This window comes from Hylaeus anthracinus, unplaced genomic scaffold (genome assembly GCF_026225885.1).
Source record: "Hylaeus anthracinus isolate JK02 unplaced genomic scaffold, UHH_iyHylAnth1.0_haploid 11985, whole genome shotgun sequence".
NCBI lineage: Eukaryota > Metazoa > Arthropoda > Insecta > Hymenoptera > Colletidae > Hylaeus > Hylaeus anthracinus.
Genome location: NW_026534333.1, coordinates 9686318 through 9702763, shown reverse-complemented (window position 1 = coordinate 9702763; position 16446 = coordinate 9686318). Strand labels below are relative to the sequence as shown.

The following is a 16446-nucleotide window of genomic DNA, read 5'->3' as shown; positions in this document are numbered from 1 at the left end:
CTGTAACTGTTCGCAATGATATGTAAATACGGTGACTGTACCAGTGATGTTTGTCTTGGTGCTTCTTGAAACAATAATGAACTTTTCTAGCTATGTCTATGAATGCATTACAAATATCGAGGCATCTTTGCACTCGAATCATCAACAGAAATTCTGCATGCATTTTAAAGCGAAATATCGCGGAAACTTCGAGATTCAATTTATCACAGATCGATTTACTAAACGCTGGTTCTTCGCAAAGTCTCTTCCTAATTAGTAATATCGCGGCAACTTGTAAATTTATTACTCGTTAAATTTATTACAGTTTAATTCGTTTACCAAACGTTCTTCAGGAAAATATCTACCTAATTAGAAACATTACTCCTTTCGAGTCTTTCGTAAGTGCCACTTCGTTTAAATCGCTTAAGGGCTGTATTATCTCTATGGTTTTATTCGGAGTAACCTCTTCGATTTATCAGTCGATCGACGTCGTTTTATTTGAATTCTGTCGAATGTTTCGGAACGAGTATGGCGCGAGGGGGCTCGTAACTCGTTTTCTCGTCCACGTGATCGCGTTCACGAGCATTTCACGAGCCCTCCGCCGTGATTCTGTAGCATAACCGAACAAAATTATTAATTCCGGCAACGGCGACGGCCCGATTAAAGCCTGAATTTATCTCTTCGCCCACGCGACGCCTCGAAAAGTGATCGGTAATCCTCGATTTATCGCTCGTACTCCGCGTCCACTCTTCTTATCTTTTTACTCCATTCTTCGGGCACTATCATTGCCTCCTTTCCTCGGACTCTTCCCTTTTCTACCCCTTCGCGACATGCTACTTTGTCCCATTAAGTCTCTGGAAGCATCCACTCTCTTCGTAAGTAGACATTTTTGAACTTTAAATTCAGATCTGGAACAGGTTCGAGTATTTAATCGCAATCTGATAGTTTTCGATAAGTAAACTAATCGTTAGTATCAAAAATTAACCCATCTTTAACTTATGATAAATACAGTTACTCCAAATCTTTTATTTGAAGTAACAGAATAGAATTAATACATTATCATGCAATGTTCAATAATGTACACTTTTGAAATGTTATTCCTAATTTTTTCAAGAAACTTTCTTGTCTATCATCTTCATTGATATTTTTCTGTACATTATTTTGAATATCAATAATTTAAACATACTGCATTTTATTTCACTGCATCGTACTTGAAGCAATCAACAATAATGAATATTTATCCCTCCACTCGTATAAAACTCACCTGTCTTTAGCTCATTATAAATATAGTTACTCCAAATTTTTCATTCGAAGTAACAGTACGGAATTAATACATTATCACACAATGTTCAATAATGTACACTTTTGGAATATTATTCCTAAGTTTTTCAAGAAACTTTCTTGTCTATCATTTTCATTGTATATTTTTCTGTACATTACTTTGAACGTCAATAATTTACACACACTGCATTTTATTTCATTGCGTCGTACTTGAAGCAATCAACAATAATGAATGTTTATCCCTCGACTCCAAAGCCAGGAAAATAAGTATCCTTCCTCGAATTGGCATATAAATATACCAATTTTTTAAATTCTCGCATTTCATAGTATCTTTGCGAACTGTCTCCAAATGTTTAATGCAGAAGGTGCCATTTGTATTCGAAAATAGTTACAAGAGAATCGGGCTACCGATTCTACTCCCGTCTCTCGTTCTACCTAAACCCTTTTTTGTCCCTGTTTTGGCTCGGCTGTTGGCGAGCACGTCCCCGCACAGTGGCACGCGCATAAGACAAGTGCGTGGGTGACTGGGATAAATTATAAGCTTAGGCTGGAATTTCTGATCGCGGTTTCCGCTCGCACAGATAGCGACTTAAGCGCGTGAGTTAAGGGGAGACGCCATTTCTACATTTGGTCGGATTTCTACTTTCCTCCTTGTTTGCGTTAAATGCTATCTCTATTTCGAGATACGATTTAGTATTCACCTCTGTAATTCTAGTGATACGTATCCCAAGGAGCCTATTGCTGTTGATAATAATAGCATAAATCAACATAAATTAACTGCGCTATTTGTATGAATTCTATCATCGGAATATTCCAATAAAAGCATAAAACAAGTATGGATGATAATAAGGGTACTGCGTGAAGAAGAGGCCACCCTCTTCCAATAAAAGACACCCTCGTTGATTGCGATTTCTTACCGAATCGATACTTATACTGTTGCGCCGTAGGGGTCGACGGTCGACAATAACTTTGAATATTTATTTACAACGATACCTTACAAACTTTGAAATATAGTAAAGACTTGCATTCGTAAGCAAGTCTGACACCAAACTCTCATTTTAAATATCTCCCGGCTCTTGGCAATCGGAAGAACGGGAACTCGTTTCCACTCGTTCGTAAGAGCGTCTTCATGCCGTCGCAATAATACTATCATTAATTAAAACAACGAACCTGTGCCCTTACGTAACGAGCTTTGTCTCAGTCGTCGATGCTTCGTCGAGTAAAATGAAAAATTAATCCAATTATCGCCCCCTCTTATCGAAATCGCGTGTAAATTTTTCGAATCTTTCGTTCGATCACCTCCAACGCAAAAAAGAAAAAAAGAAAACGAGGAATTTATAATCCAAGCCCTCATAGTCACGTGCCTCCGTCGAAGGGCCCAGGGCAAAATCGTAGGCGACCTCGTACGTAACAGCGTCGTGGACTAAGACAATTCGATAAATAATGGGCCACCGACATGTTTATGCTCTCGCGTGCGTAAACCTAATGAATCCTGCCCCCACGAAGCGCTACCCTTCCGCGCCGAAGGGAATTATTCGACGATTTATACGGAGCGCTTCGAGCCCCGATCCCCGAGATACAGACCTGTGTACGCTGACTTTTGACCCGTGTTTTTGAAAATTAACGTCGGAGCCGTCGCGTGACTGCTTCCTTTATATTTTTTTTTATCGAACCCTGACTTAGTAGATTTTCGCGTGGTTTTGCATTTTTTATCGTTGTTGTTTGACAAGGGCTTCATTGAGATGAAAGTCAGTATAGGGTTGGTTTAATTATTTTTCGTTGATTTAATCGAGGTCCTTTTTTTTTTTATCCGATTGTTGCGTAGATGTTCAATAGTCTCTTGCTGTCTTCTATATTTTTTATAATCAGGATTTATAGGGGACTTCAAAGATCTTGTTGGAGGAGGAAATGTGCGACAATTAACGAATGAAAAAGTTTGTACAATTTAGAGGAACGATTAGAAAATTAAACGAGTAATTTGGTGAGTTACTAAATCGTAAAATTAGAACGGATATGAAAGAGTACGAATGGATAGCAAGACTAGAACGAATAAAATTACTACGAAAAGAATCTCAAGCGTAGAAATAAAATTTTCAAGAAAAACGGAAAGAGCTGCTCGACTTTCTGATTCATCGACTACCACCGGTGATCATTCCGCGCGCGCACCTCGTCGAACGGTGGAAAAAGTGAACTTCATTTAACCGGAATCTAATCACCGGGAATCTCGATAAATTCGTCGGAATCCAGATACATATTCTGGTCGCGGCGTCGATTTCGCGTGAACTATTTGTTCCCGCGCTGCGACCAAATGGAAATTTCGTGCATCGATTATTCGTTCGCCGCCCTCCGACCTGGGGGCCATTCACGACCATAATTTCGGCGCCATTGTTTCCGCCCTCCCGTTTTTCTTTGACCCGGGAGCGCCGCGGAGAAATTCAAAATTATGTAATCCGGTACGAGACGGGAAACAATGAAAACAATGAGGAGGCTGGAACGTCAAACAAATCTGTGTAAACGGAAAGAGGGAGGGGTGTAGCTCGTGTGTACGCGCCCAATCCATCGAACATCTGTTCATAGCGATTGTGCGAGCCAACTTCGGGACGCACGGGAGATAAGGCGCAATTGACGACGATTTCGCGGATAATTATAGCTGAAATTGGGCTCGAAAGTCGGACGAATCTCTTCCGATTTTTCTTATAAATACGTCTTTTTCTAATTTACCAAGTTTTTCTGGTACATGCTTTCTAAGATGTAAATTATAAATTCATACGAATGGTGCTTTTACTTATTTTCACTAAGGGACGAGAATAATTAATTCGATTAATTCGTGCAATTTGATTTTCGGTTAGATCTGGGTTATGTTATTTATATGTATATCCATCCATGTTGTGTTACAGTCTGTCTCACAAAAGCGTGTCGACTATAATTTTGTAGATATTTATATATTTGTACAAAGTTTTACATGGGTCGAATTTACACTTAAAACATTAATATTCATTTACCTAGTAAGGTCTCCAATATCCCCCATTAGCAATTATAGCTTGGCACCGTCTCGGCATGCTTTCTATTAACCTTTCAGGGTAAGATGCTGGAAACGACCTCCATATCTTTCGAATATGGTGTACAATTGGTCTTATTTCGGTGATACACCTTCCTCTTAGTTTGTACTTCATTATGGAAGTAAAATTTATAAAATTTTGTACAAATATATAAACATTCACAGAAATATAGCCAACACGCTCTTATGAGACAGACTGTATATATTAACATTCATTTCAATTACTGTAAATCTCGCTACTTTGAATTACAATTTCATCTCAACTAATGATAACAAAATTTGTAGGATACTGCCTCCGAATACTATCTCCGAAACAAACTTTACTGTAAAGACCTACTATTGTTACATTATTTTAAATCTATTATCCACATACTACGCTCGTTTTCGTAATTTTCACGGACCTAAGACCACGGAACGCGAGGTTACAAAATCGCACGATTAATAATCGGATGCTCGTGAATTCCTCGTTGTCGGTCGTCATAAATCTCGCCGCCAATCATCCACGACCTTCTTCTTGGACGTTTCTTCGTCACCGTAAAGATTCACGACGCTTCGACAATGGCGGTTCGTTGCTATAGGCATTCTTTTCGCCGCGTTTCCGTCGTTCGGCGACGATGATCGATAAGCATCCGACGCTCTTACACGTCGGAGGAACGCGCGGCTCTCGATATTAATCTCGACGAAAATGCCCGCTTGTTCGGTTAATCATTGGCATTGTCGATCGTCGAAAGGTCGAAATCGAAGATGAAGGAACGATCGATTGCGTTATTGTCGGGATCGCGTTTAGGGAAAACGAACTAGGCTCTCGCGATCGATACGCAGCTGTAGATCTCGTGGGCACCCTTTGCCTGCTTATATGTGTTATTATATATTTTCAAAGGAAGTTTGCAAACGTTTACAAACAGTAGATGTACACTTGGCTAGAAGGTTTCTGCACAAATTAAAATTTGATTGGAATTTATTTATTGGAATTCTTTTGAAGCTTATAACTCAACTTACACACATCGCAGATCCTTGGAATATTCAAGTCAGAGAGTATATTTTTCCATGTATGAACTAATGCTGTCCATCCAGAATTTTGGGTCCAGATTAAATTCAAATTTTGAAATTTTCAGTCAGTGTCCGAAGATAGAAACTGAAACCAGTCAAGATAAAAATTGAAAATTCTTAGTGGTTCCGCTCTTGAGTCAGAGATGTGATACCGTAAATTGTGTTACAAATCTTCTACAAATTGCTAGCAGTTGGAACAATTTTTAAGAGCACGACGCCTGAAAAGTATTTTCAACGAACTACCTAAAGACTGTAACAATCGATGCTCGACTGATGCAAAATATTATATTTCTTGTTATCTTCATGTTATTTTAATTATATGTTGCAGGAATGGCTGGCAGTATGGGACAAGCTGGAATGGGTTCCTACTACGGTCCCGCTGCGGCTTATGGTTCTCTCTCCGCAGCAAGCATGGCCGCAGCGGCGGCTGCGGCTGCCCAGCAGTCTGCAGCGGCGATGTCCGCCGGTCTCGGAGCACCTGCTCAGGTGAGTCGACGTTTCTAGTAAATAAATACTTGTTTTCGCGTAACGAAAGCCATTCACGATGCCCGCACCGCTGGTGTCTCGCAATCCTCTCGTTCGAAATTCCTCCGACATTTCCACCCCCACAGGAAATATCGAGTCTAAGATTGAGGCTTCTTCTTGAATTTTCTAGACGTTAAATATCGTTCGAATATTCATACCTATAGAAACAAATGGAAATCGAGGAAGAACAAATTAAGAACGAAGAACCAGAGTACCAGAGAACCAAAGCGAGTCGAAAGAAGAAATCGTAGATGTTCATCGGGACAGAGGCCACGTTTCTCAGTTTTCCTTGTCGCGATTAGGCTGACGGAGACGACGCGGAACGATACAGAGGGAATAATAGTTCGAAATATTGCGACAAAGCGGGCAGAGTTGCACGGAATTTTAATTGCGCATTGTTGGCGGAAAGGTCCGTTTTAGTTTGCCTCGCGGCCGGATTCGGCGCACGTTGCGTTTTCTTTCATGGTTTGCACAATTGAAGCGTGGCGGTGCCGTTACGCTGCGAAAAACGAGGAAGTGCCGTGGCACTTTCAGCGATAGATAACGAGGCTTCGAACAACGAGGAACATTCCCCCTTTTTCAGAAGACAATGACTGGAAACGTTAAAGACGTTAGAACAAAGGAAATGGAAAAGGAAGCATGAGTAGAGAGAACGCGTGTTGTCTTTTAAAACTCTGTAGGAGACAACAGGATTTGCTTGTGCCTATGGCGGGGGGGTGGGATGCATTATACTTCTTTCTGATTTCTTGAAATTTTAGGTTTTAAAGGTCTACCTAAAAAATGGGAAGTTGAAATGGAAAGCGAATAAATTTTATTTTTTTGCGGTGACTTGAAGTTTAATGATTCAAAGGTGTACCTAGAAATCGAGAAATTGAATGTAAGGGGCACGAATTTTATTTCTTTATGATTTCTTGATACTTACAATTTCATAGATCTATCTAAAAAGTGGGAAGTTGAAATGGAAACCAAAGTAAATTTAATTCCTTTGTGGTGTCTTGAAATTTAATGTTTCAAAGGTGTACCTAGAGAATAGGAAATTAAATGTGAAGATAATGAATTTTATTTCTTTCAAGACTTCTTAAAATTTAATGTTTCAAAAGTGTACCTAAAATATGGGAATTCCTTGTGAGGTGTCTTAAAATGTAACGTCTCAAAGGTGCATCTAGAAAATGGGAAGTCGAAATGCAAACAAAGTAAATTTTCTTTCCTCGTAGTTCCTTGAAATTGGAGCTATGAAAGTTCCAGCTACGAGAAGTTTTTTAACACTCCTCTTCGAAGCTTCTCCAAAATCGCTCATATAACATAGAACCCCATAGTTTCGCGATAAAGCGTCCGCAGTTTCCGTGGAAGGGAATCGAGAAGTAACGATCGCCGAGACGACAATGGACGATTCAATTAGAGAACGAGGTCGGTCCACGCGGAGAAGGGCGGCATCGACGATTGCGATTTGTCAGCCACGAAAAATGCGTGAGACGCGGGCACGTAGGAACGAGCGTTATCGAGATGCCAGCGGAAAAGAGCCACCCACGCGGTTATTTCTTTCGCGTCCCTATTCAGCGGAATTTGACGTCGGGAGACCCGATCGGAGAATCTCGAGATTTATCGCTGCATTCACGCGTCTCTTCGGGATCGCCTCCTCCCCTGACGAAATTTTATTCGCCTTCTTCGCGTGTCCATTTCTTTCGCCAATCTTTGAAACCGGAAAGAATAGCTGCATTAGATAATAGACAGGATTATTCGACATTCGTTTGTGTTAAACAATCATTGTCCTTAGGCAGTACGTATTCTCTTGAAAAGTACTATTTGGACTGAATGGACTTTGTACGTATGTAATATTTAGTTTGTTACTATATAATGAATGTATATCCCTTAGAAATCTGATTTTCCAAATTAAATTTTTAAAAATATCAATGTATTTACTATTTGAACAGTTTTGACAGCTGACATTTATTTTTGTAACTTTTGTTCCAAAGAGTGGTGACATACATACAGCCAAATATTAAAAACAAACCAATTGCAAGCGTACAATTCGATTTAAAAGTCCGGTATTAAATTTAAAACTTCGGGTATTCAAAGAATATAATAAATCTAATCTAATAGGAAGAATTATTTGTCGACTTACATATGAGGAAGTAGCATGCATTTGAATCGGAACAATCATTATCTTCAAGGAGTGCGAACATTCCTGTGACGGACCACTTGGTCTCCTCGTGCATACAAGATCCAATTTATTGTTTCAAATACTTCATACACCGATCATGATACAAAGTAAATAATTGGTTCATAGACGAATCGAATGAGTCGTTGGATATCGCGGATCGTGATTCGATTCGTGGCGAGGCTCGCGGGCCTAGATCGTCCACGGGGTCCGAATGAAAGCGAGGGAACGACAGGGGGAGAAAAAAAGGGGAGGTAGATCGCTGATGAGAAGCAGCAGGAGTAGCGAGAGAGGATATAGGAAGAGAAAGAAGAGGAGGACGATGCGGAGGACGAGCGTAGGTACGTTTCATTCGTTGTCGCAACAAAGGGGCCCCCGGGTGGCTTCGCAAACAGAAACCGGAGACCGTGGTCTGTGTATGAATTTCCGCAGCTGGGTACGGGAGACAAACAGATAGCTAGTTATTTCTGCATTCAACGGCTGAATGGCCGACGCGTCTGGAACGACGCACCGACGCGATACAGCCCCGACTATTATTGGCGAACCGGCGAGCACGAGCGAAGAATTCCAACGCCGTTTCTGTTATCGTCCCTTGGAACGAAACGGCATCGTCATCGCCGTCGCTGGGGGCCCGTCATTGAAGATATCCGTTTCGGGAGATCCATCGACTCGAGACGATCCGTAAGATTCGGGTACATTCCTTGGATGTCGACTCCGGAAGGAGCTGCAGCTAGAAATTACTTAGAAGTTACAAAGCAGATCCGAGGGAAAGAATGAGCTGCGGTGCCCTGAAATTTGACATTGAATTAGATATTACTGTAGCATTGAATCCTTCATTTATGGTGTTCGGATGTATTAGAGTTTACATTGCAATTAGTGATCAGTCAAATATTCACCGGTTTCCAAAAAATATAAATTTATACTCTCGCCACGCGGTTCGTCGTACAGAGAGATCTTACATACACAATGCGGAAAACAAACAAACGGAAGAAGAAGAAGAAGAAGGAAAACGCCAGTAAATACTCTAATTTGCGTACTGATACGCTATGCTGCCTTCATACCATCTTACGCGCCTTATTTAAATCTGCTATGGTGATTAGGTTACTTAACAGGATAATTTATTTCTTCTCTGTGAATTTTCTGAATTTGTTGGAAATTTACGAACCAGTTCTTGATGTTAATCTCTTCAGCCCATTATTGTATTCACCTGCTAAGGTATCGTATTATGTTCTTACACTCATGCGAGGAATTTCGATAATCTGTCAAGTTGAATATTTATGTTCGGTGGTTTTCTTTTTGTGGATTTTCGAAATAAGGCGCGAGATTTGTCAAGAGTATGTCTCTTCCACGTTTATCGTTGAAACGACCTGACAAGATACAATTGCAGGATACTCGATGCCCAGGTTGAATGCTATAAATTCTTCGCATAGCAGCTCACGATTATTGTAACCCACAGGTTCATCGAATACGAGATTCGAATAACGTAACAGCTGGCAGAAATATACGGTAGAATAAATTCATATTAAACAACGATTACCCAAATGCATACGATTCGATTTATGGACCATTATTTGATCCGGGTATTACAGTGTTGATGTTTCAAATCCTTCCTTTGGTAGCCACAATCGAACGAATACAAAGGCGCGTTAAAGTAAAATTTGAATAAGATTATCGATTACATACAACAGAATGAACCTGTATCAATCAAATATTACCTCAAATATACACGAATCGATACAGCACACTCGGCTTTGTTGCTTTAACAGCGAACGTTACCGATTCATTATTCGCCTTAATTCCAACAAACACAAATCCGCTCAAGAATAAAAAAGGATACCTCCATCACCTGTCATCTTCAGAAACGACGAAATGCCAAAAATAATGAACCGAAAAACCCGCGGCTCCGTGGATCGGCCAGCGTCAAATGGATAAAAAGCATCCCAGCTTGCGCCGTTCGTCCATGGCTCGTCAGGCAAGACTTAATTATCGTGCACCAGCACGGTGTCGCCGTTCAAGCGTACAATAACGTCGTACCGTTTCTCTTCTGTTTTCATTTACAAAAGCGCCTATTCTCCTCGCCGCCATGTGTCGTCGGAGACGAAGAGGGGCCCGGGGACAGAAATGCAGAACCACAGCGGAAAGCTGGAGTGACCGAGCGAGAGCGAGAGAGCAGCAGAACGCGAAACGTCTTTTGCTAGGAGCGCACTTTATTTTCCAAATGGCCCCACTCTCCATTGCTGAGCTGGGAATGTTTGCCGGAGCGAGAAAGTCAGCCGAGGACATTGTTGCAACGGCTCGTCAATATTTCACCCACATCGCGTCCTTATGGATCCGACTTGGAGTAATGCCGCCGCGAGAGCGGAGAGTCGATTGAAACGCGGATTTTGTTCTTCGAATTTATGTGCATTCTATCCTCGAAGCCGTTCGGTCGGAGGCAACTTTCGTAGAGAGTAATCTCTGGCGGTGCTTCGGAAAGTTTCGGCAGTAAATTCATGGTCACCGAGAGGCTGAGCAATGGCCGAGGTAGTTGACTCAGGTTGCTACCGAGCTTTCCTTCCCTCTTGGTGACAAATGGAGATTATGTGGGAGATAGCGGGTGTTTGGATGTAATTCGAGGGTCATAGAGGCGGGAGAATGAAGACGAAGGGGTGGAATCCCATATTTGAGATTAAATGAAGTGATTGGCTGTGTTTGCCTTCGAATAGAATGTGGAGCCTTCGTTCTTTAATTCTTAATATCAAAACGAATCGAAAATTTTACAATGCGAGGCTTCGTTATTGAGACACAGGTAGTCCAAATGTATGTGAGTGCACATATTAGCAAGCGTTGACAAAAAATCGAATGGAAGAGTTGAAACGTTGTATTAAACGAGCATTAAGTTCCAGCAGCAGCGAAAATACTCCTAATTACGAAAACGGTTACCGAAGAGTAAGAAATAACCGAATAGTCGATCGATCACCTCGCTAACAGCGCCGGTGACACCTGAGATTCGATAAATAACACGAACGATCCTGCGATCCTTCCCAGGGCTTCTCAGAGCTGCGAGGAATGCGAGGAACACTTAATTTCCGGATCCATCGTGGCCCAGGGAGCAGACGTCGCCCTGCGAAGGTCCGATTCGCGATTCTCGCAGGAGGATTTCGAGGCGAGAGGAACCGAGCGGTAATCAATTGGACGTAGTAGGGAGGTGAGACGAGCGAGGCGGCTAAGACTGGATGTAAATCATCCGGACAAAGCCGCTTAACGATCCGACAAAGGATCCTGCGCGGTCCTCGTCCACGAATTATAGAATCGGGAATACGCGCCCTCCTCCACGATGGAGTCGACCCTTTCTTTTCCTTTTTAAGTATCGTCGCGGTTTCACGCGGACGGACACCCCCTCTCTCACGTGGCGATTTTCGTTGGGACACCGTTATGAAATTTATAGCCATTGGCAGCTTTGTCCTCCGCGTAGAACAAATCTCCGAGCTCTCTTGGTCGTCCTCGTAGCGGATCCGCCGATTTCGCGATTTGCGGCTCGGACCGAGGCGAATGCGTCCCTCCTCGGTGGCGTTTCTTTAGGCCTGGCTGGAAATAGCTTCTCTCTCGAACGAGGAGAACTCCTCTGGATCCTTTTTTGTCGTATGGATTTATTAAAATTGATTGGCGGACGGGAAACGTGACACGGGATCCATTAGCCTCGGGCGGTACTAGAATTTAAGGGGTGGAATAGGGAGACCAAATTAAGTCTTTCCGTGAGTAGTTTATTTATTCGAATCGAATTTGTAGATACGATGGCTGCACATTTTGCGTAGATATTTGTTAATGTCTAAGGTACTTTGGATACATTTTTAATAGCATTTTGAGCTGTACTCGATGCGTAATTAATTATCCGAGAATGATCATTCATAGGAAAATAATTAAGATTATAGAGAAAGCAGAATTATTTTTCTAACACCTCACAAACAAACACATTTCATATAAACATTCATAGAATCATCGGCATAAGTCTCTATACGTTTCGCCAAGGATTTCAAACAACACCTAACTTGTGTCTACGTTACCACGCGATCTGTACCGACTCCAAAATTTATATAAACTCCCGGAGTCCACGAATCAAACCCAGCTATTTCTTCCTTGTTCCAGGTGGTGAGCTCGATGGATGCGATGAAGTACTCCATGGAGGCGGACAAGTACCGCGCCGCCTACATGCCACCCAGCACCCTGGCGATGAGCATGTACTCGGACCCCAAGTACCTGGACTCCAGTCCAAAATCGTACCTGGACCGAAGCTACCTGGACTCCGCGAAGGCGTATTTCGAGCAATCGAAGCTCTACATGGACCAGAAGCAGACGATAGTCGATTACAATCGGCCCAGTTACGAGCACAACAAGCTCTACGAGGAGTCCAGCCCTGGTAGCGTGGTAGGCGGGGGTGGTTCGACGAGGTCCCCAGCGGCAGAGTCACCCGACATGAGCAAACAACACGAGAGGACCGAGCAAGGCTCGTCCAGCGCGAGTTCCACGTCGACTTCCTCGGCTGCGAGTCCTGGCGCGAGCCTACCGGCTTATTATCCAGGCTCGGTTCAAAGTAGCGGCCTGCTCGGACCCCAGATAAGCCAGTACAGCGGCTATCAAACCGCCCCCGCACCTGGAAACGAGTCCTTCCGACGACCATTGGCTGTCCTCTTCTGACCCGATAGAACGTAGCTCTGATCCATCTTCGAGGAGCAATTGCCCTAGAGTCCGATCCGAAAGTGTCGCGTTCCGGAGGTGTTTGGGTGTGCATCGTCGATGACCCGGAGGTCGATCGACGAAGGGAACAGGGTTCCTGGCGGTGCGAATAACGAAGCTGATCGAGGAAAAGCTGATCATGACTGGAAGAGGCTTCGAAGAGGCTTCCTTGTATTTGTTCACGTTGAAACACAGGGAGTTGTTATCGAAGTCTTCGCGAATGGATCGAAATGAAAAATGAATATTATAGGATCTTAACGTATCTTGATAATCCAGCATCAAAGGTTCAACCTGTGAGACCTCGGACCTCCTTCAAAGTCCAACAAGTCGGAGCAACGATTTCTATAGAACGCGGTAAAGTGACACGGTTCGAAGCTTCAATCTCGCCGCGACTAAGACCAACGGCTCTGACTTTCAAGACCAGGACCCGTGAATGCACATCCCATGGAACGGATACCTCGTGAATGGGCCAACGCGATGCGAAAACAGGGCCAGCAACGGTGCGCATCGTTGACGTTAACAACGAAATTGAAACACTCCGTTCTAATCACCCCCCGGAGCAACGATTATTTATCAGACATAGGTTTCGGCCTTTCCAGGACGAAATTATAAAGAGAATTGTACATAGTCCTCGTGTAAATAGCGTAGCAAGGATTATTAACATGCACGACGTTCGAAAACGGTTTTCCTTCAGCCCTGTTCCCGGCGTTCTTTTGTGTCCCGCAGCCTCGAGGCAGCTACATCTTCCAGGACACCCACGTGGTGCCAGGACCTCCTGCTACGATCATCGGCAGTCTTAGGCCGTTGTCGTACCTGACCGACGCGACTGAACGAGTTGTACGTTGACGCGATGATGGAAATTGCCCGAATCCGTGGACGAATGCAGTTTGGTTTGTTTCAAATATTAATTTCATTGTTTTTATTAAACAATTGTCTCGCAGTCATCTCTATATTTTGATATTCAGAATCGAAGGTTCTTGGATGAGTCGATGGGTCTATGTAACTATATACATAACAATAATGACAACATCTATCTTTGACAGTTTCTTATCGATTATTTTGATACTTGGATCGATTCTGTTCTTCACTTTTTTTTTTATTGCAATGTGTCCGATCGCATCGTTTAGGCGAGAGGACGGCTTTAGACTGGTGAATGGGATTCTCTTTCGCAGATCCCAAGATGGGTGGCGTTTTCTTGCGCCAGGAACTGAACAGGAAACGCGTTTTCCGCGCGGACGTTCGAATCGTAATCGCTGTACATAGATTCCCTCCAGTTCGTCGAAGTATGTCGCGCCCTTTCCTCGCATTCCTGTTTTCCCAACGACGATCGTCGTTGGTCCCTGTCCCCTCTATCCTTAAAGCCCGTTTTCACGTGACGTTGAGTGTCACAGCTTTTAATCCCGTGACATCGAGTGTCACAACTTTCAAATTCGTGACGTTGTGTATGTTACGTACTTTCCATTATGAAAAATTGAATGTCCCGTTAGCATGACGTTCCAATCACAGCTGACGGGTTGTCATGGTGTAAATTTCCCTCCGGCGTGTATTCTGTTATTTTTCGTACGAATAATTTCTTTCGAAAGGTTAAGAGCCGCCAAAATCATTCGTGTTGTATTATCAACTGTGTTATCGTAAACGAACCTCTATGAAAACACAAGAATTAATAAATACAACTACTTATGGATCATGGTGACGCGATTTTAGCGACTCTTCAGCGCTTTTAAGTAAATTATTTACATGAAAAATGAAGAAATTAATAATAAAATGGAGACGACGTCGCAACAAGAATCGTGACTTGATGTCACGTGAACGCGTAGCTTCGGACGCGGTGCGACGGACATTTGTTATTTGTTTAATTCCAAGTTAAAGAGTCTCTTAGCTTATTTATTATCTCCAAACTTTTTGTTGTATACGTTGTTCATCGAGCTGGTATCGCTGGACTCGTCGACGGAAGCAGACAAAATTTGATTCGAGTAACGAGTAAACTCATCCTACAAGAATTTATTTGTGACGATTAAATTTTTATTCGTTCCATTCCATAACTGAAATTTTAACGTTTATCCAACGACCAATTTACTCCTTACTCGAGACAGGACTACATCCAGACAGGAATTCTGTCTATTTCTAGTCGAGGGTCCCTCGGGATGGCGTGTAATCGTCCAGTGACACCGATAAGACTATGCATCGTCGAAAAACGCGTTTCCAAACTATTATTTACCCCTCTGCATCACTTCGCTCCGACTTCGTTTTTGTTTGTTCCCCGCGAACGAAAGCACTCAGTGCTCCCGCGGTTGGTTTTCCTTGTTTTGTTTACGTACGTTCGGTTGAAGGATTTCACGTGAGAGAGATTTTATAGATGTTTCGCGAGAGTGAGCAAGAGAGAAAGTGAGAGAGCGAGGAGGAATGTTATAATGAAAAATTAGGGAGCTTTGGCGAAACGTTCACGCCCCGCTGTACGACGTGTAACCTTTGTATTTGTATCGTTACGATAAATCTTAAACTGTACCGATTATTCGAGTATTACATTTAAAGCGGCAGAAGTAACCTATAAATATTGTACTGTAAGTGAGACAGCAAAATAAACGTTAAGTATTATCCTTCGAAAGTGGCCCGAACACCGTTTAATCGCTCGTCCGACCCTTGTCTCGTTTCCAGCTTCAGTTTTGCGATGTCGACATTCTCGTCTGTCCTTATTTTCAGGTATTTCTTCTTCGTTTCCTCCGTTCGTGATTCTTGGGAAACTTTAACCAAATGTTTCTCGAACCACCCTCGGTATGACTATTTCCGATTTTCCTCCTTTTTCTTTGCTCTTTTTTCTTTGCAATCCTCGCAGAAGTCTTTCATAAATATTTATCCTATTACTAATATTCCTTTTTTATTTTCTTCGACATTCGTCTTGATCACCTTACGTATTTCTTCGATACTTCTTACCAGTCATGAAATAATTTTAATATAATTTTTAATACAGACAGATCTACACAAGAAGACCAACGAATTAAGTTAAAACGTAACAGGTTACATACGTATACCATGTGCACAATTTACTTGGAATATCTTATTACATGACTCTACTGTCTCGTAAGAATCATCCTAAATCGTGACAATGTTAAGTAAATAAAAATTAAACGAACATCACTTATAGGACGCTCCAATTAAACGATATTTCAGAAACTGATCAAAAGTCTCTCTTTGTTTAGATATACCTTGGGATCCCCGGCCGAAATGTCTTAAATTAAACACTGGGTCGCCGGCATCGACCCAAGTTTCTAAATAGTCGTGTTTCTTTCACACTGAACCGCGGGATTTTCACACTTCAGAAGAGAGACGACTTCCGATCGAATGGATCTCCAAGGGGATGTGCGTTCCATTCCCGATTCAGAGACCCCGAACAATGCGTTCAGACGTCCCGAACGTCAGACAGGAGATCCGATATCGGTGTTTCAAGGGCGGCCGGTTCGCCTAGATCCCCGAAAACAAGGAATTCCGTTCGGCCAAGTTAACGGAGCACAATGTCTATCGAAATTCGACACGCGGTCGAAGGAGAAAAAACATGGAAGGAAGGTTCTCGATCCTCATTGTCGAAGATCCAGGAGGGACAGCTGGCGATCACGGTAGCCGTTCCATTCGTTTCTTCGCACCTCTGTCACCGTTCCTCATGGAAACTGTAGGCGATCCTGTAGGT

The 16446-nt window shown here is 42.6% G+C and overlaps 1 protein-coding gene across 1 annotated transcript in view; it reads left to right on the top strand.

Moving 5' to 3' along the window:
• Positions 1 to 15369, top strand: part of LOC128886896 (transcription factor Sox-19b-like) — a 37361-nt gene extending 21992 nt beyond the window's left edge. Inside the window, exons 4-5 of the mRNA XM_054142144.1 lie at positions 5697 to 5854; positions 12177 to 15369. Coding sequence (XP_053998119.1) covers positions 5697 to 5854; positions 12177 to 12725 — 707 coding nt within the window. The 3' untranslated portion in view covers positions 12726 to 15369. The remainder of the gene's footprint in view (positions 1 to 5696; positions 5855 to 12176) is intronic.
• The last annotated feature ends 1077 nt before the right edge of the window (positions 15370 to 16446 follow it).